This window comes from Dryobates pubescens, chromosome 30, assembly GCF_014839835.1.
Source record: "Dryobates pubescens isolate bDryPub1 chromosome 30, bDryPub1.pri, whole genome shotgun sequence".
Lineage (NCBI taxonomy): Eukaryota > Metazoa > Chordata > Aves > Piciformes > Picidae > Dryobates > Dryobates pubescens.
Window position 1 is genome coordinate 3,851,850 of NC_071641.1, and position 18,242 is coordinate 3,870,091.

The window sequence follows — 18,242 nt, forward strand, 5'->3', positions numbered from 1 at the left end:
AGTTTCTGTTGTACCTGGTATTATATAGTTGCTTACCAGGCTGATTAGGTTTTGTTGAAGTAATCATAAAATCACAGAATGGTTTGGGTTGGAAGGGATCTCTAAAGGTCACCTAGTACAACCCTCCTGCAGTAAGCAGGGACATCAGCAATTACAACAGGTTGCTCAGAGCCCCAAACAGCCTGACCTGGAATGTTTCCAGAGAGGGGGCATCTCCCACTGCTGGCCAGGGTTTTTTGCCCTCAGTGTAAAACATTTCTTCCTTCTGTTTAGTCTGTGTCCCCTTTTGAGTCACCCCTTGTCCTGTCACAGGAAGCCTTGATGAGAAGTCTGTCCCCAGCTTTCTTACACACCCCTTTAAGTACCAGAAATTCCCACGAAGGTCTTCCCAAAGCCTTCTCTTCTCCAGGCTGAACAACCCCAACTCTCTCAGCCTGGGGTTGCAGCCCTCGCATCATTGTGGCCCTCAACGTTAGATGTTGCACATGCACCACTTTTTTGCCTTTTGTTCTCCATTTAGCTTGTTTGTCAGAGAAATGAATCTTCCTTAAAGTTTGTACTGAGTAGTGTAATTATGTGCTTCCTTTCTAAGACTTACTTCAAAATTAACTCAGTTTTTCATGACAGTGTGTCAGAGTAGCAGCCTTTGTTTCTTTCAGCACTTGATAGACACACTAGATTTTGTTTTGTTCTGTTTTTTGTTTGTTTAAGAGTGGGAGGGTAGGTGATGGAAAACCCTCCTAATCTTGAATTCTAATATATATTCCTTGCAGAAATATGAAATGATCAAGACCGAAGATATTCCTAATTTGGAAAACTCTAATTTTTCTACCAAAGTAATTAAAGATATTGCTCAAAATATTTTATCTTTTCTGAAATCAAATTGCACCAAAGAAGGACATACATACTGGTTATTTAAAGGTAAGTAGATTTAGATGGATTTGAAAAGGTTTCTTAGTGGCACGTTGGCTAATGACAGGTCTTGCCTTACAGCAAGTGGGAGTGATATAGTAAAGCTGTATGACCTGACCACCCTTTGTGAAGAGACAGAAGACAAATACCAAAACCCTTTTACAATGCCTGTGGCAATTCTTCTGTACAAGTGAGTTTTTACCATTCATGTTGTATCACTTCATTCTTGGTGCAGTTGTGTTAAGAACAGGGACCAAAACTTCTGATGAAATGGAAATGAAGGAAATAATCTCCTCTCATACAATCTTAGTAAGCTTCATTCTCATTAAAGCAAAACAGACTCTTTGACATTTCTCCACATAAACTACACTTGCTGAGTAAGTCTTGTGTTAGATGTATCATAAAGTTGGGAAGAGAAACAGTACTACAGCAAATGTGTAAAGCTTGCTTTTTTCCTTCCAGCACAAGGGAAATCTCCAGGGATTTACTGATTTGTTCAAATTTCTTTTAGAGTTGCTTGCAATATGATGCTGAAGAAAAACCAGAACAAGAAACACTATGGCACTATCAGAACATTGCTCCTTAATTGTCTTAAGTTGTTGGATAATGGCAGGCATCCTCAAGTAAGAACTATGTTTTCTTGTAGCTTTTTACATAGAATAAAAATGCTGTCATGGTAATAAATCTCATCTATTTAGTGTAATACTTCCCTTTGCAATGGAGAGAATTTAAACTGATTTATAAACTTGGTAGTTGATTATGCTTAAAGAAGCCCCAGACCATTTGGGGGTTTTGTTTTGTCTTGCTGTTTTAGGAGAATCTTAAAATGGTTAGTGTTGGAAGGGACTTTTAAAGGTCATCTAGTCAACTCCCCTGCAGTGAGCAGAGGCATCTTCAACTAGAGCGGGTTGCTTAGAGCCCCAAACAACCTAACTTGGAATGGTTGCAGGGATGGGCCTTCTACCACCTCTCTAGGCAAACCCAGATCAGCATTTCACAGCCCTCAGTATTTAAAATTAAAGTCTTCCTTCTCTGCAGTCTGAATTTCCTTCTCTTTAGTTCAAAATCATCCCGCCTTGGCCTGTCACAACGGGCCCTGCTAAAATGTCTGTTCCCAGCTTATATTGACCTTGCCTCCCAAAAGTAAAAAAATAACTTGAAAATAATTGCTTTTTTCTTTTCTTTAAAAAGATTAGTGCTTCAGCAAACTACATGTTATCAGAGCTTTTTCAGTTGGATGAACCGAAGAAAGACAGTATGGACTTCCCTATAAATGGAAATTCTGATGAAAGTTACAGTGAGGAAGAGGAAGAAATGCCAGACAGCGATGAAAATGGTTCTTACAGCAACAGTTCTGATCCACCAGATGACAATAAAGCTGTGGCTATCATCAAATCTGTTGGAGAGTTATCAGTGCCAGAAAAATACAAGTCTGTTCATCGAATCCGTGTAAGTGAAGTTGAGGATTTTAGAAGGGCTTTCTGGAAAGATCCAGTTCATATAGCAAGGTTTCTTACTGAAATCCAGCTGGCTGCCGGTTTTGTCTTCAGCTTTAACTGAAGTAGGAGGCAGCGGGGAAAGAAACTTCTCATGGTCTGTTCACAGAACTTGCAGGCCTTCTGAATTTTACAGTATAGCACATTTAATGGAGATCTTTCCCTTAGCACCTTGCATGTGTCCTTTATGGGCATGGTTCTGCACAGCCGGCTGTAGGAAAAATTAGCCCTCTCATGACAACAGAGTGTAAAGGGCTGTAAATGACCCCAAGTTTGTGTGGGTGGCTGGGTCCTCTTAGTAGCAGTGGTGGTGATGTTTGTTTGGTTTTGTTTGTGTGGGTGGTTGGTTGTTGTTTTTTTAACTGGAGCAATATTAATGTTTGTTTGGGATTTTTGGTTTTGGTTTGGTGTTTCTTTGGTTTGGGTTGGGGTTTTTGTTTGTTTTGGGTTGTCTGTGTGTGTGTTGTTGGGAGCATCAAATACTGCATGTCCACAGAGTTAGTCTATGAGTTTCCACTTTGATTTGTCTTTGCAGGTAACTGGTCAGAATACAGCAGTTTGATTTCCTTGACATTTTGTTTAGAGCTCTTTTTAATGCAGAGGTGAAGCTTTACTCTGCACATGGGTGTATCTTGTGTCCAAGGCACAGCTGTGTGCTTAACTTCATTGCCGTACATGGACTTCATAAGTGAATTGGAAGTAGTGTAGCACTGCTACTTCATCACCATTTCAGTGCATTCTTACTGAAAGAAAAGAGGAATATATCAGAAGATGAGTGAAGGACCTGTTCGTAGCTTTTTACTTTCCTGATGTTTTGCTTGTCTTCCCTACACAGGGGTGTGATTGTGAAATGATTTGTTCAAAAGTTAGTTGTGAGGTCTGTTGGAAGAGGTTGGACTTGATGATCCTTGGGGTCTCTTCCAACCTTAGTTATACTGTGATACTGTGAAAAGCTAAACCTTTTCCTAATGTCTGAATAGCAGAGAACAAGATAGACCTTGAAGTGTAGGAAAGTGCAACAACTTTATGCCATTGCTGAAGCCCTTAATTTCCCCTTTTTTCTTTCCCTTCTATTACAGAAGACAAAAATAACTCCCCCTAAAAAAAACCCCAAATCCAAAAACCAAGGCATTGAGTAATCTGAAGGTCATGAAAGTGCAACTGAGATGTATCTGCTGAGGAAATTATTTCTGGATTGTATTGAATGTACTTATCTTCCCAGGTCTGCACTACAGACTGTCTCTCAGTGCTTTTGTGGTTACTATTCTGGAACAGAGTTGTCTCTTCACCCCTCTGCATTTTCTTTGGGGTTACAAAGAGAGACTAAGTGTAGATGACCAGATGTACAAATTCCTCGATAAGATAAAGGCATGAAATACCATGACACTCCAGTGTAGAGTTCAGGTGTTCCATTCACAGGTTTTCTTGATGCTATCTCTCATTTGCATCTTCAGTAATGCTGACATTTCATACTTCAAATATTTATTCTCTTCCTATTCCTTCCCTGCTGCCCCCTCGATGAAGCCTAGCTGTGCATTTCCTGTCTGCCATGACACCGAGGAGCGCTGCCGCCTGGTGCTCAACTACGTCTTAGAGGTAAGTAAGTTGGGCTCGCAACAGCACCATGCTGTGTTAAAGGCTTGGGCAGAGTGGTTGGAAAGCTGCTTGTCAGGAAAAGACTTGGGGATGCTGGTCAGCAGCTGGCTGAACATCAGCCTTCAGTGTGCCAAGGTGGCCAGCAGCATCCTGGTCTGTATCAGGACCAGGGCAGGGATTGTCCTTCTGTACTCAGCTCTGGTGAGGCCAGACCTCAAATACTGGATTCAGTTTTGGGCCCCTCACTCACAGAATGATATTGAGGTGCTGGAGTATGTCTGAAGAAGATTAGTGAAGCTGCTGAAAGATCTAGACCACAGGTGTTAAGAGGAGCAGCTGGGGAAACTGGGGTGGTTTAGCCTGGGGAAAAGGAGGCTGAGGGGAGTTGTAGACAGCCAGAACAACTCCCTGAAAGGAGGTTGGAGTGAAGTGGAGTTCTCTCCCATCTACCTAAAAACAAGTGACAGGACAAGAGGAAATGGCTTGAAGTTGAACCAGGGGAGGTTTAAAAGAGATGTTAAGTCCTGGAACAGGCTGCACAGGGCAGTGGTGGAGTCCCCATCCTTAAAGGGATTTAAAAGCTCTGTAGATGTGGTGCTGAGGGATGTAGTTTAGTGGCAGACTTGGCAGCGTTGGATTAATGGTCAGACTTCATGATCTTAAAGGTCTCTTCTGACCAAAAGGATTCTATGATCTTTAGTGGCAACAGCTGAGCTGCTATTAGTTTCTCACAGTGCAGCCATCAGCTTTCTAATGAGTATCATGTCATAGCAAATACAGACTACATCAAAAATTAGGTAAGTACTGCTTTCAAGGTGAATGAATGGATTTCTTCTTGCAGGGCTTGAAATCTGTTGACAGCAGTATTAAAAAAGAAAGTGACCTTCCTGCAGCTGACCCCAGCACACCAATCCCATTGAAATATGAAGATGAATCCACCAGTGGTGGTCCTGAGTGTCCGGAGAAACAGATGGCATTGTTTTTGGACAAAAGTGAGTCACATTGTTGTGCAAATAAGACCTTTCCAGTGCCAACACAAGCTGCTGCACTTTGATTGTTGGTGTAGTGTACTTGTAAGTCATTGATTGCACTGTTGCATAAGCAAAAGTTACAGATAAAAAAAATGAGAGAACAGTCTGTTCCTTTTTAAATGTGAAGAGAAAAGCCCTTTGGGGGTACTTTGCATATGAAATCACTCTTTTTTTTTAGTGAATATATAATTTTTACTGGACCCTATTTAAATGTGGCTTGCAGATGAATTCTGTAAGGGTTTATTGTTTTGGGGGGTTGCTTTGTGTAGCAGTATCTTAATTTTTTTCATGTTTGGTTGGTTTTGACTTGGAACTTTCATGGGAGAACTTTCACTTATGTTATGCTTCCTGCTGAATTGCAAATAAAATGCTAGGATTTTGTTTTCTTTCTGGTACCTCTACAATTGTGGAAGGAAGCAGCAAATTAAAGCTGTTTTGCTTGCTTAAAGACTCAAACCCCAGGAGGCTCAGACTGTTTTATTTTTCTTTGGAGCACACTTAAAAGGTATAAGAAAGCCTCTTCTTTTGAAAGCAGAGTTCTCTGCTGTGCAAGCAGCTCCATGAACGTAACCCAGAAAGAAATTTTGTCTTGCATCTTTTTGCAACTCTTATCCTTTCATTTTTCTGCCATTCCTCCTTGAAAAAACTCTAAATAAGAGTCAAGTTCCATTTATTCATTTAAGTGTTCTCATGTTTCTCTTCCAATTTTATGATTGTGTCTTGAAGGTCAAGGACCTTGAAGACATGTGCATATTTTCTTATTTTTTATCAGATACATGACCACAGAATTTAACACTTCCATCAAAGTTACACTGTATTGAGCTTGCATAAGTTCTACACAGTTCTGTTACTATCCACTGTGAGATTCATTTTTATCAAGGCCTACTAAGAGTTTTTTTACCTAGGTCAGCTCAGCAAGATCAGCATGCTTATTTCAGTGCTCCTGCAGTCGGGCTCCTGTCTTCTGCCTTCACAATTTGGAGCTGATGACAAGTTGCAGCTGCTTGCCAGCTGGCAAGGAGAGTGTCTGCATGTTAACTTTTTCTGTTTAGAAACAAATGTTTCCTGGGGAATGTGGGAGGTAAATATTACACAAATCAGGAGGAAAAAATGTTTCAGTTGACGTCTGGAGCTGTGCTGGAGTTCTGTCCTGAAGCAGCAGTTGTGATGCTTGTGTAGGTCAAAAGGATTGAATTCAGCCCTGAGAAAAGTAGTTCAACTGTAAGGGAGAAACTTCTACTTCTCCACTGTGTGGGTTGGTTGGTTTTCTGTGATGCAAATCCTGTAGTTTCTCTATGTGTGTATGTCTATGTACATAGAGAAAGGATAAGTGGTATTAATTCTTGAAGAGAACTACTTCTGAATAGATACAGTAGATGCACATTCTGTATCTTTAACTGCATGAGGTGTTACTCTACTAGATTGGTTTTTGTCCTACTGTAAACACATAGTTCTAGAACTTACTGAAGATGGGGTTTGCAAGTCAGGCCTTTTAGGTCTGCCTGCAAGTCAGAGAATTATTTCTGCTTGCAAGTGGTGTCAGGACAAAATTCTGTCCTTTACTGTGTCTAAAGTCAGTGGCCTGTTCTTCCTGGTTTTGGGGCAATGGTTTTAAGCTGGAGCAGGGTATATTTAGGTTGGACATATGGAGGAAGTTCTTCACAATGAGTGGTGAAATACTGGAGCAGGTTGCCCAGAGATGTGGTTGAGGCCCCATCCCTGGAGGCATTCAAGTTCAAATTTGATGAGGCCCTGAGCAACTTGACCTAGTTGAAGGTGTGCCTGCTCATTGCAGGGGAGTTGGACAAGATGGTCTTTGAGAGTACCTTTCTACCCAATGCATTCTGTGGTTCCTTAACCACTGCAGCATTGAAGAAGAAACTTTCATAAACTTATGCAGAGAATGTCTTGCTAGGAGTGTGAGAGACATGGGGTTATCCTGTTCCTTCTGTGCTGGAAGCTAAACCCACAAATGGATGATTTCTCCCTTTGAGACTCTTCCTACAGAAACAGAGCATGTATCACAAGGATTTGTTGGCAAACATGGCATGGCTTATGGCTTTCTTGTTCTTGTCTGTTTTTATTTAACAGAGTAGTCTTGGCCACTGCACCTGTGTTTATAAAGCTGTTTAAAATATAGTTGGCTGCGGTGTCACAGTGCTCACTGAGTTTAAGCATTCCACTGTCTGGTGGAGCACATGGGAAAGTTTCAAGTCTTGAGTCCTCCTTGCAGATGAAAAATGTGGTAGCAGACAAGCTGGCACAACTATCCTTGTGCAGAGCTGTAAGAAGGCAGTTTACATTCTGTCTGTATGCAGATGAAGTCGTGTCCACCCTCTGGCACGCGTTATGGAGATGGGATTTACTGATGAGGTTCTGTTCCTGTTACAGTGGGCTCCTTTCAGAAGGGTAAGCACTCCAGTCAGTCAGGAATGATTCCTGGATCGTGGCAATATAAAATGAAACTGCAGCTGATTCTGAAATCTTCAAGGGCTTATTACATCCTGTCTGATGCTGCTATGGTTCTGCAGAAGTATGGGAGAGCGTTACGATACATCAAGCTGGCTTTACAGTGTCATGGTAAGTTGCTGGAATGTTTGTCATCTGTACTATTGCTTCTCTAGATCTGTCATGGTATCAAGTACTTCTCTTGTGCATGATTTAGTCTGATGACATGCAGTGACGAGACTGACAGCTGTGCATTTAGTTAAACTGAGCATCTAGCTCATTATTTAGGAGGGAAGCCTGTACTAAGAACAACTCCTGTCTCTTTGCTAGAAAGGTGCTGCCATTTTGACACTCTGGGAGTGCAGATGTAGAGCTTCAGAGTACTTCAGGTTGGCAGGGTTGGTCCTTGTGCCAAGACCAAGATAGTATTCTGCTGTCAAAGTGCTATCACTGCAAGCAAATAATTTTTTTTTCCCCTGGTGGTTCCCATTTCATTTAAATATCCCTGACTCTCAGAAGTACCAAACTTGTTCTTCAGCTGAATTAGGTACTCCTCCAAAATGAATCCCAGTTAGGTGGGGATGGAAAAGACCTCTGGAGATCACCCAGTACAACCCCCTTGTTAAAGCAGGGTCACCCACAGCCAGTCACCCAGGATCACAATGTCCATGCAGGTTTGGAATTTCTGCAGAGGAGGAGACTCCACAACCTTTCTGGACAGCCTGCTCCAGGGCTTTGGCACCCTCACAGTGACAAATTTTTCCTTTCCATTTATATGGAACCTCCTGTGTTCCAGTTTGTGCCCATTGCCTCTTGTCCTGTCACTGGGCACTACTGAAAAGTCTGGCCCCATCCTCTTGCCCCCTGCCCTTTGGATATTGATCAGCATTTAAATGCATTTTTAAGTATTACCAAGGAAAAGGAAGGAAGTAAAATCAGAACTGTTGAGAATGTTACAACTGCAATGAAAATAATTAATAGACTAGTAAATGTCATAAGTCTAGTACTGTAGTGCTGCTGTTTTCCTTCTGTATTTGTAGGGCTTGGAGCAGGAGGAGGCTTATAAAGCCAGAACACTTGATCTTAACACACAGTATCAGTATGTTTATCAATAACTCAAAGCATTCTTTAGCTTTTAGTGGTTTAAAGGCTTGAGAATTGAGTTTAAACTACACCTTTTGGAAATGCATTTTTCAGGCTGTATCTCATTGGAGTTACTCTGTATACAGTCAGTTTTCCTTTAGTCAAATTTGAGGTTAGCACTTACAATTACCAGATTGACTGCTTGGCTTGGACGACTTGGTTACTCTATTGAAGCTGTCAGCTCTGTAGAGCAACTGTGACTTTAAAATAGGTTCATGATTGTTAGAAGAACATGTGTTGTCTACATACAGAGAGTACATGTGACAGGTAACATAAACCCCAATCCTATTGTCAGACTGTGTCAAACTTTTTGTTGTTTAATTCTTTTTTTCCCTCCTCTCTCACCCACGGGTTTTATCTCTAATAGATACCTACTGCTGTCTCTCTGCCAGCATGCTCCCTGAGGTGTTGATGTTCCTCTGTCAGTGCTTAACACTTTGTGGAGATATCCAGTTAATGCTTGCTCAGAATGCAAACAACAGAGCAGCGTATCTGGAAGAATACAATTACCAGACAAAGGAAGATCAGGAAATACTGCACAGTCTGCATAGAGAATCCAGGTGTCAAGGTATGATACTGATACAAGATAACAGCTCTAGTTCAGTTACATGACAGATAAAAGTAATTTCTTTGTGCTTCCTCAAAACCATGCATGAGAAACACTTCTGGAGGAGGGTTTATTACGCTTCAGTTCTCTTTTCTTCAGGGAAAGCTTATTGTGCCTGTCGTGTGTAAGGAGGTTGTCAAGATAATGTATGGCATGCCTGAAGCTAGGCATGCCAGTAAAGGAACTGAAGGCAGTAATTGTTTAATGGGTAAACTTCACTGATCTGTAGAAATTGTGGGATTGTGCTGACACAGGTTTTATACTTGGTTTTCTTTTGGAGCATTGTTCTCTGGACTATCACAGTTTGAAGTTTGTTTGGAAATGCTGTTTGACACAGATTTATAGAATGGTTTGGGTTGGAAGGGACCCTGATCATCTAGTTCCACCCACCTGCTGTTGGCAGGGACACCTTTCACTAGACCAGATTGCTCAAGGCCTTATCCATGTAGACATGGCACTTTGGGACATGGTGATGCTGGGCTGATGGTTGGACTCAATGGCCTTGGAGGTCTTTTTCTACTCAAAACAATTCCATGAGGACTCTATATTGAATTTGAATTTTGTTTTCTAGTATTTGCCTGGGCAACAGATTTATCCACAGACCTGGAGTGCCAGCTTTCTGTCAGCTGTAAATGTTATGAAGCAGCTTATGAAATTCTGCTGTTCAGCAACTTAAAAAACCAAAACCCAGAGCAACATGTACAGGTGCTGAAGAGGATGGGCAACATCAGGAACGAGATTGGAGTGTTCTACATGAACCAGGCTGCTGCTGTGCAGACTGAGAGAGTGGGTAAGCATTCTTTCATCCACCTCTTATTGTTTGTTTTTTTTTGAAGTAAATCCTTGGAAGCTTTCCTTCTGGTTTACTTTTGGTGGGGTCTTTTTGTTTGTTTCTGGTTGGTTTTTTGGGTTGGTTGGGGTTTTTTTTTGAGGAAAGGGAGGTCGCCTAAGCTTCCTTGGAGGGTAAGGTGTTTGAGGTTTTGTTTTTGAAGTAAAACCAGAAATGTTTTGTCTACAGGTAAGATTTATGTAAAGGGGAAGAAACCAGCTGCTGGTGTAAACAGCTTCAGGCTCCCAAATAGCAGCTGTTTTCTGTGACCTTTGTTCAGCTGCTATTGGAATGATTTTGGGGCTGGAATTTTTCATAGAATTTCCTCATCTCTGTGGCTTTCCAGAATTGTTATTCAGCTGAAGTTAAAGCCCAAATACTGAATTCCATTTGTCTGTAAAAGTCACATTTCACTTGTTTCATACTGTGAGCGTATCCATGTTACTGCAATGCCCTGGGTATTGCTGTGAAAATTAAGATCTGGTTTGTTCTGTTAGCTTCCCTTGGGTTTTGTGTGTCATGTTACCACAACTCTTGTGAAAGTATAGTATGTCTAGTAGTGCACTTTGTGTTAAGATACATATGTTTCACATCTCTTAGAGTTATTATGGGTTGGAAAAGACATTTAAGATCATGGGGTCTAACGATTCTAACTCCGAGTCTGGTGTTAAACAATGTCCCTCAGCACCACATCTCTGCATCTTTGAAAAACTTTCAGGGATGGGGATTCAACCACCTTCTTGGGGAGCCTATTTCAGTGTCTGAGAACCCTTTGAGTGAAGAAATTTCTTCTAATACCCAACCTAAACATCCCATGGCCCAACTTGAGGCCATTTTTCTCTCCTCCTTTCGCCGTTCTGTAAGGATGTAATAGAAATGCTCGTTGAGTAATCTTTCAGGAGTGTGAATGAGATGATAAACTGTCTTTGCCCTAGTGAGTAAAAACATATCAATGACTGAGCAGCAGCTGTGGAAGAAAAGCTTCTCGTGCTTTGAAGAAGGAATCCAGAACTTTGAGTCGATTGAGGATGCAACCAATGCTGCCCTTCTGCTGTGCAACACAGGCAGGCTGATGCGCATTTGTGCTCAGGCACACTGTGCGGCTGAAGGGGACTTCAAAAGAGAGTTTTCCCCAGAAGAGGCACTTTATTATAATAAGGTAACATCATGCTGTTGTGAGAATTTAGGCCCTAACATGCCTTTTATGGTGGAACATTGGTAAATATCTTTGTAAAGATCTATAAGTCTTGCTGTAACAACTTGGGATACCTCTCCTGCTTTCATGTTATTCTAACTGCCACTGAATAGGCTTCAGTATTGCTGCCAAGGTTTGATTCTTTTGCTCTGGTAAATGGAGTGCTGTGATGTTCAGATTCTGACTGCAGTAGCACAAGTGAAGGAGATAGAAATGCGTGGTTAGAACTAAAGTGAGTGTAAGGAAAACAAGAAGGTTCAGACAGGTTATTTTGGAATGATTCCTTGAGAATAACAAATGGGAAATTAAGTTCTGGTTGCTATAAACTTAGCAGTAACTGTGTACATGTGGTGTTTTATAACTTGTAGGCTATTGACTACTATCTGAAGGCACTAAGATCCCTAGGGAAGAGAGATGTGCATCCAGCTGTTTGGGATTCTGTGAACTGGGAGCTGTCTACTACATATTTCACTATGGCAACTCTACAGCAGGATTATGCTCCCCTGTCCCGAAAGGCTCAGGAACAGGTAAGGAAGTGTATTTGTGGTAACAGCTGGTAAAATGAGCTAATATCTTCCTGAAAAATCCAAACAGTGTTGACAATAGATACTGGAAGAAGTCTTCATTGTAAACCTCCATTAGGTTGAACTCCTGTGAAATATTTCTGGCAAACCATAAAATGTTCTGGCCCTTGGATCTTTAAGGTTTTGCTTGATGAAAAGCTAGCACCATACAGGGAGGTTTAATCCCTACTCTTGCATCTAGTGGTGTGCTGGTTTCAAGGTGATCACGCTCTATCATTTTGTCTTGTAGATAGAGAAGGAAGTTAGCGAAGCCATGATGAAGTCCTTGAAATACTGCGATGTTGATACAGTGTCTGCACGGCAGCCTCTCTGCCAGTACCGCGCTGCAACCATTCACCACAGGCTTGCCTCAATGTACCACAGCTGTCTGAGAAACCAGGTATTAGTACCAGCAGTTTTGGTTTTCTCTATGGCTTCCATTCTTGGCATGTTCAGTATGCCTGGAGATGGATATTTATCCTTCTGCCTGTAGTTGAGATCTGTTTGATTTAACCAAGAAAATGTGAGGGGTTTTACTTGAATCATGTAATTGTTTGTGTTGGAAGGGACCTTTAAAGATCATCTAGTTCCAACCACCATGCCATACACAGGGACACCTACTAGACCAGGTTGGTAAAGGCCTCATCCAACCTGGCTTTGAACACTTCCAGGCTTGGGAGCGTCCGTAGCTTCTCTGGGCAACTTGTTCCAGTGCCTCATCATGCTTGTGGTGAAGAATTTCTTCCAGATACCCAATCTAAAGCCAGCTTCTTCCAGTTTGAAGCTATTAACCCTCATCCTGTCAATACCCGCCTTTTTACAAAGTCCTTGTCCAGCTGTCCACAAGGATTTGCAAGTCATTCTGAAGCACAGCATTACTTCTAAGAGCAGTCTGCTCTTCATGGAGGGTATTTATGTATTATAGGTATTTATGGAGAGCCTTATCATTCTATTCTGAGTAGTTCCCTGCTCTCATAACAGAAGCCATTGGTGATCAGTATTTCATTTTGTTTGGTTTCGCTTCCTAGTGAGTATTGTGATCCTTAAGCAGGCATCCTTGGGCTAGACCATTAGCTTTTAATGGTTTTGTTTTGGTTTGGGTTTAATGCCCTAATGTATACTTGCATGTTGCTTTCTGATGAACTTGTTTTTCCATATTACTGTTCTTTAATAGTGAAGCTAATTTTACTTGACGTGAGTTTGTTAGCATGAGCTATGAAATTAGGCTCTTCAGAGGGATCAGGCTGGTGGTATATCCTAGGAATATGTAATTGAGCCATTATGAAATGAGCTGGAGAGCAATTGTTGGCACCTCATGTGCCATCATAAGAAGGTTTTTTTTCCTAAGGGTTACCTCATGAACATGCAAACTGTCTAGGATTTACTGTGTGCCTACTTTGAGTGCAGGTTGGTGATGAACACTTGAGGAAACAGCACCGAATCCTTGCTGATCTTCATTACAGCAAAGCAGTGCGACTCTTCCAGCTCTTGAAGGATGCACCCTGTGAGTTTCTCCGTGTGCAGCTGGAGAGAGTGGCATTTGCAGAGTTCCAGATGGCAAGTAAGTCCAGCTCTGTCTTACTAAAACAGATTTCCAATGCATTTACATACTTAATTTCTTTTTAGATAACCTTGTATGCAAGAGCAAGAGCAACCTGCTTTGCAGAGCAGGATCTTCCTCAAGAGAAGAGGCATTTTAATCTTGCTGGTTTTCAGCTGACTAGGACCATACATGCTTTTTGGTGTGAGAACTCTTGAAATCTTTCAGGAAGCCAAAGTACTATCCATAATATTTGTGTGCTTAACTTTTACTTTTGTTTTTTAGGTCAGAACAGCAATGCTGGGAAATTAAAGACTCTGTTTGGGGCCCTAGATATAATGGCAAAAACCAAGGGTGCGATCCAGCTCATCAGAAAGGAGCTGATGGCAGAAAGTGAACAGGTAAACCAGTCAAGTGGGGATTGTCTGCTCTCTTCTGTCTCTGGCGTTCACATAACTGGTCATTGAGCACTGCTTGGTTATTTCTCAGAGGGAGTTGCTTAAATAGTGTGGACAGGGTTTGGACCTACTGCAGTTCTCTTCTAGCAAGTGGAAGTGGATTAAAAAAAAATTAGCTCTAGAACTGTTCCAGTGGGTCCAGAGTTGTCCACAAAGATGATCAGAGAGCTTAGAATCCCACTGCTGTGAAGAAAGACTGAGAGAATTGGGCTTGTTCAGCCTGGAGAAGATAAGGTTCTGGGGAGATCTTACCCGTCTAGTGTTTCGAAGGGTTGCTGAAGGAGAACTGGAGAGGGACATTTTACTCCATGCCTTTGTAACAGGAATGGGAGGGGTGATGGCTTCAAACTGGAAAAAGCCAGGTTTAGGTTAAACATTACAAAGAAGTTCCTGCCCACGTGGGTGGTGAGACACTGCATCAGCCTGGCAGTGTTTCAGAAGCAGGTTGGATGGGGCTTTGAACAACCTGGAGTAGGGGGAGGTGTCCCCACCTATGGCAGGGGGTTGGAACAGGGTGATCATTAAGGATATTTCCAAACCATTCTACAATCCATAGGCAGTTGGTGTAGCTTGTGTGCGGTGTGAGTACGAGCAACTTACTGAAACATCATAAACAGGGTGTTACAGCAGTTGTGATGTTGGTACCACTCTAGTAAAGGGTCATCTGCCCTGCAAGTGTGGTGTCTGACTTCATTGTCAGGAGAAACTGCTTTCCTGTGAGGGTGCTGGAGCCCTGGAGCAGGCTGCCTAGAGAGGTTGTGGAGGCTCCTGGAGATTCCAAACCCACCTGCACATTGTCATCCTGGGCAACCTGCTGTAGGTGACCCTGGTTTAGCTTGGGGTTGGATTTAGATGATCTTCAGAGGTCCCTTCTAAACCCACCCCCCCCCATACTGGGATTCTGTGATAGATTGAAATGTGTTTTAATGGTGGAGTCAAGTGATACAGATTTTGTTTTTCTCTCCTTGTAGATAAGGAAGGAGAAAAGTAGTGCTGAGAACACGTCATCTCATGATTCCACCCCTGGCCTCAACAAAGAAGAAGTATTGAAGCTGCTGAGTATTTTTGAGTCGAGAATGTCATTCCTCCTCCTCCAATCCATTAAATTGTTAACTTCAAGCAAAAAAAAAATTGGGTAAGATGAACCTTCATATGTGTGATGAGTCTCATCTATGAATCTACAAGCTATGTGCCCTTGAACATGAAAGGAACTACTTTTTTTTTCCCCTCATGGATGTGACTCCTCTGTGTGGAGAAAGATGCCTGAGGTTTAGATGCCTGAGGTTTATCTTGGGGCTAAATTTTGCATGTTTTCTGTGGGTTTTGTATGTAATTGAGGAAATTCCCAAGAAACCTCTTCACTGTGTGTAGGCAGCTCTTTTTCACTCATCTTTCCTGACAGCAGTCCAGGAGTGAGTGAGGGCAAAGTCAGGCTGGAGTGGCTGGATTCAAGTAGGAAAATAAGTTTGTAACGCTCTGAACTGCCCAGAGCGGCGGTGAATCACTGATGCTTTCCTGTGCGTTTCAATATGTGGCTTATCCTACAGAGGAGACGCATCCTGTGCCCTCCATGGCTTTAAATTCACACCCTAACCAGTCCCTGATTCTACAGAAAGTTCAGTTATGCAAGTGTAGCAGCAGCTCTAGTAGACCTTTAGAGAATTCTTTTGTTGCTGGAAGTTTGACAGATAGAAGTACTGCTGCTGCAAGGATTGTTTTGCTAGGAGTAAACTGTGAAGCGAATTAATTCTGCACAGAACTGGTCTGTTGATGGTAGGAGACTAGAGAACAGGAGACAAGAAGGCAGCCTGTGTGCTCCCTTAGTTGTTTAGGTGCCAGTGCTGGCTGCTTTTACTTTAAAGAGCTTCCACAAGGTGGCAATCTGAATATGTGAGAGGCAGAGGACTAAGGTATGGTTTGTACATAGATACTCCAAACAGTAAATTGGTTTAGTTCTTTCGTCTCATAATAACAGTGTTGTACACAGAAACCTTCCTGGGTTTACTCTGGGGTTTTGGGTTTCCCCCCATTTATTTTTCTCCTCATAGTCTCTGAAGATTTTGTGCTGAAGATTCCCCATAGGGGAAGTTGTTAACATTTGAATACTGTGACATGGGAGTGCTGCTGCAATGTGTTAAACATTTTTAACCAGCAGTGGACTAAGCCTGTTCTTCACTTTAGCCTTTGTGGTACTTGGTGGATGTTTCCTCAGTTCTGCTTTGTGTAAGATAACATCTACCTTTTGATTTAGTAATGGGCTGAAAAGGGAAGAAATTTGAGCTCCCTTGCCAGGTCAGGGTCTCAGATGCACTTTGCAGACAACAGATGATGTGGCACACTTAATGTTTCACAGAATTGCAGAATGCTAGGGTTCAGAAGGGACCTTAAAAGGTCAAATCCAACCTTCCTGCCAGAGCAGAGTCACCTAGAGTAGATCACAAAGGAATGCATCCAAGTTGGGTTTTGAGTGTCCTCAGAGAAGGACACTCTGGGCAGCCCATTCCAGTGTGTGTTCACCCTCACAGTGGGGAAAAAAGATTATGTTCACATGGAACCTCCCGTGCTCCAGCTTGCACCTATTGCTGCTTGTCCTATCATTGGACATCACTGAAAAGAGCCTGGCTCTGTCCTCACTCTTCATGTATTTATAAACATTGAGGTTACCCCTCAGCCTTCTCTTTTCCAAGCTAACAAGGCCTAGCTCCCTCAGCATTTCCTCGTACGGGAGATGTTCCACTCCCTTCAGCATCTTTGTGGTTCTGTGCTAGACTCTTTCAAGCAGTTTCCTGCCCTTGAAGTGAGGGGCCCAGAACTGGACACAATACTCCATATGTGACCTTACCAGGGCAGAGTAGTGGGGGAAGGAGAACCTTGCTTGAGAGGTGGGATATATTGTGGTGGGATTAAGTTTGTATGATTTCTTTTCTTTTTAGGGGTGTTAATGAAGAAGAAATTGTGCTTAAAACAAACAAACAAGTCTACTCTCTGCTGTTGCGTGCAACTGCTAACAAGGCTATGACTCTGCTGGAACGGACAGAGGTGATCTTGAGCTTGCTGGAGCAGCTGACTCCAAATGCTGAGGCCAGTAATGGAGGAGTTCAGTGACTGAGAAGCTGCAGAACAGCTGAAGAAGTGCCTTGTAGTCATGGGATGGGTGGGCTTCTTCCTCATCTGGAGTATGTGTTTGTTGAAGGTGATAAATATTACTCATGTTGTTACCTTCTGGGGAAAGAGCAGGAATTGTGTTTTATCCTATGAGAACTCCACGGGGGGTTGGTTACCAGCATTTCTGTGGTGCCAGCTTGGGGTTCTGGATGTGAATGTAACACTTGTTTGTTGGAGAAATCAGTGATTTTCCTCTGACAGGAAATGGGGTTTGCAGTGAGAGAGACTTCTTTTTTTGCATAAAATGCAATCTCCCTGTTGCTGTGGTTTGCTGTTGCCTGAAATACATGTTGTAAGCAGGGCCCTGTTGGAGCACTTGAACTGGTAACATGAAGCTGTACAAAGAAGTGGCTGCTGGGTATGTTGAGCACAGTCACCACCTTGCACAAAACTCTGTGCCTTCTGAGCTCTGCTGTGAGGCTCTGGCAGAGACTGGCCATCCCTGGGGCTTCAGTTACCTGAGAATGAATGGGTTTAGCTGGGTTTGAATTGATGGAGACTAGTATTATCTTTTTCAGACTTGAAACTGTGAATAAATGAGAGCATATTTTTAAATAAAAGTTTTATTTATTACATAAAAACTCACAAATTGCTCTGCTTCTTTCAGTGGTTAGGGCTGTCAGGACCCACAGGGTTCAAACTATTCTGGAGGCAGTGAGGGCTAGAAAAATACCTACACAATCATAGAATTGTTTTGGTTGGAAGAGACTTTTAAGATCAAGTCCAGCTATTATCTAATTCTATCCCTCAGCACCATATATTCCTGGTTTTTCAATCCTACCACTTCACCAGGCAGCCTGTTCCATGGCTTGACAACCTTCTTGGGGAAGAAATTTTTCTCAATGTCCAACCTGAGCCTCCTCTGGTTCAATGCCTGATTATCTTCTCTTGCCCTTTTGTTTCTTACTTGGGAGCAGAGATCAGCACCCCCCTCACGCCAATCTCCTCTCACCAGACTCATTCTCCAGACCCTTCACCAGCTTTGTTGCCCTTTTCTGGACCTGCTTCAGGGCCTCAATCTCTTTCTTGTAGTGAGGGACCCAAAAGTGAACCTATTATTTGAGGTATGACCTCACCACTGCTGAGTCCCAGGGCTCCTGGAGCTCTACCCAATTCTCACAGCCATTCTAGTGCCCTGCAGGATGATGTTCAGTCTTGAAGCATTCCTCCCACCGTTGAACTTCTCTTCCAACAATTAGTACACTTCTGAGACACTATTTAATCTCTAGGCATTGAACTGCTTTCTAAAGCCACAGGGT

At 42.4% G+C, this 18,242-nt stretch overlaps 1 protein-coding gene across 3 annotated transcripts in view; it reads left to right on the forward strand.

The window, feature by feature from the left end:
- The window catches only part of EDRF1 (erythroid differentiation regulatory factor 1), a 26,647-nt gene extending 9,099 nt beyond the window's left edge, over positions 1–17,548 (forward strand). For 2 of the 3 annotated variants that reach the window (XM_009907114.2, XM_054174650.1), the window contains 16 exons: positions 774–921; positions 994–1,102; positions 1,424–1,535; positions 2,104–2,361; positions 3,933–4,004; positions 4,846–4,996; positions 7,427–7,615; positions 8,994–9,194; positions 9,805–10,023; positions 10,998–11,221; positions 11,626–11,784; positions 12,071–12,220; positions 13,228–13,381; positions 13,646–13,761; positions 14,790–14,953; positions 16,752–17,548. In XM_009907114.2, coding sequence (XP_009905416.2) covers positions 774–921; positions 994–1,102; positions 1,424–1,535; positions 2,104–2,361; positions 3,933–4,004; positions 4,846–4,996; positions 7,427–7,615; positions 8,994–9,194; positions 9,805–10,023; positions 10,998–11,221; positions 11,626–11,784; positions 12,071–12,220; positions 13,228–13,381; positions 13,646–13,761; positions 14,790–14,953; positions 16,752–16,923 — 2,598 coding nt within the window. In that variant the 3' untranslated portion in view covers positions 16,924–17,548. The remainder of the gene's footprint in view (positions 1–773; positions 922–993; positions 1,103–1,423; positions 1,536–2,103; positions 2,362–3,932; positions 4,005–4,845; positions 4,997–7,426; positions 7,616–8,993; positions 9,195–9,804; positions 10,024–10,997; positions 11,222–11,625; positions 11,785–12,070; positions 12,221–13,227; positions 13,382–13,645; positions 13,762–14,789; positions 14,954–16,751) is intronic. The other variant, XM_054174649.1, reaches the window with a different exon arrangement.
- The last annotated feature ends 694 nt before the right edge of the window (positions 17,549–18,242 follow it).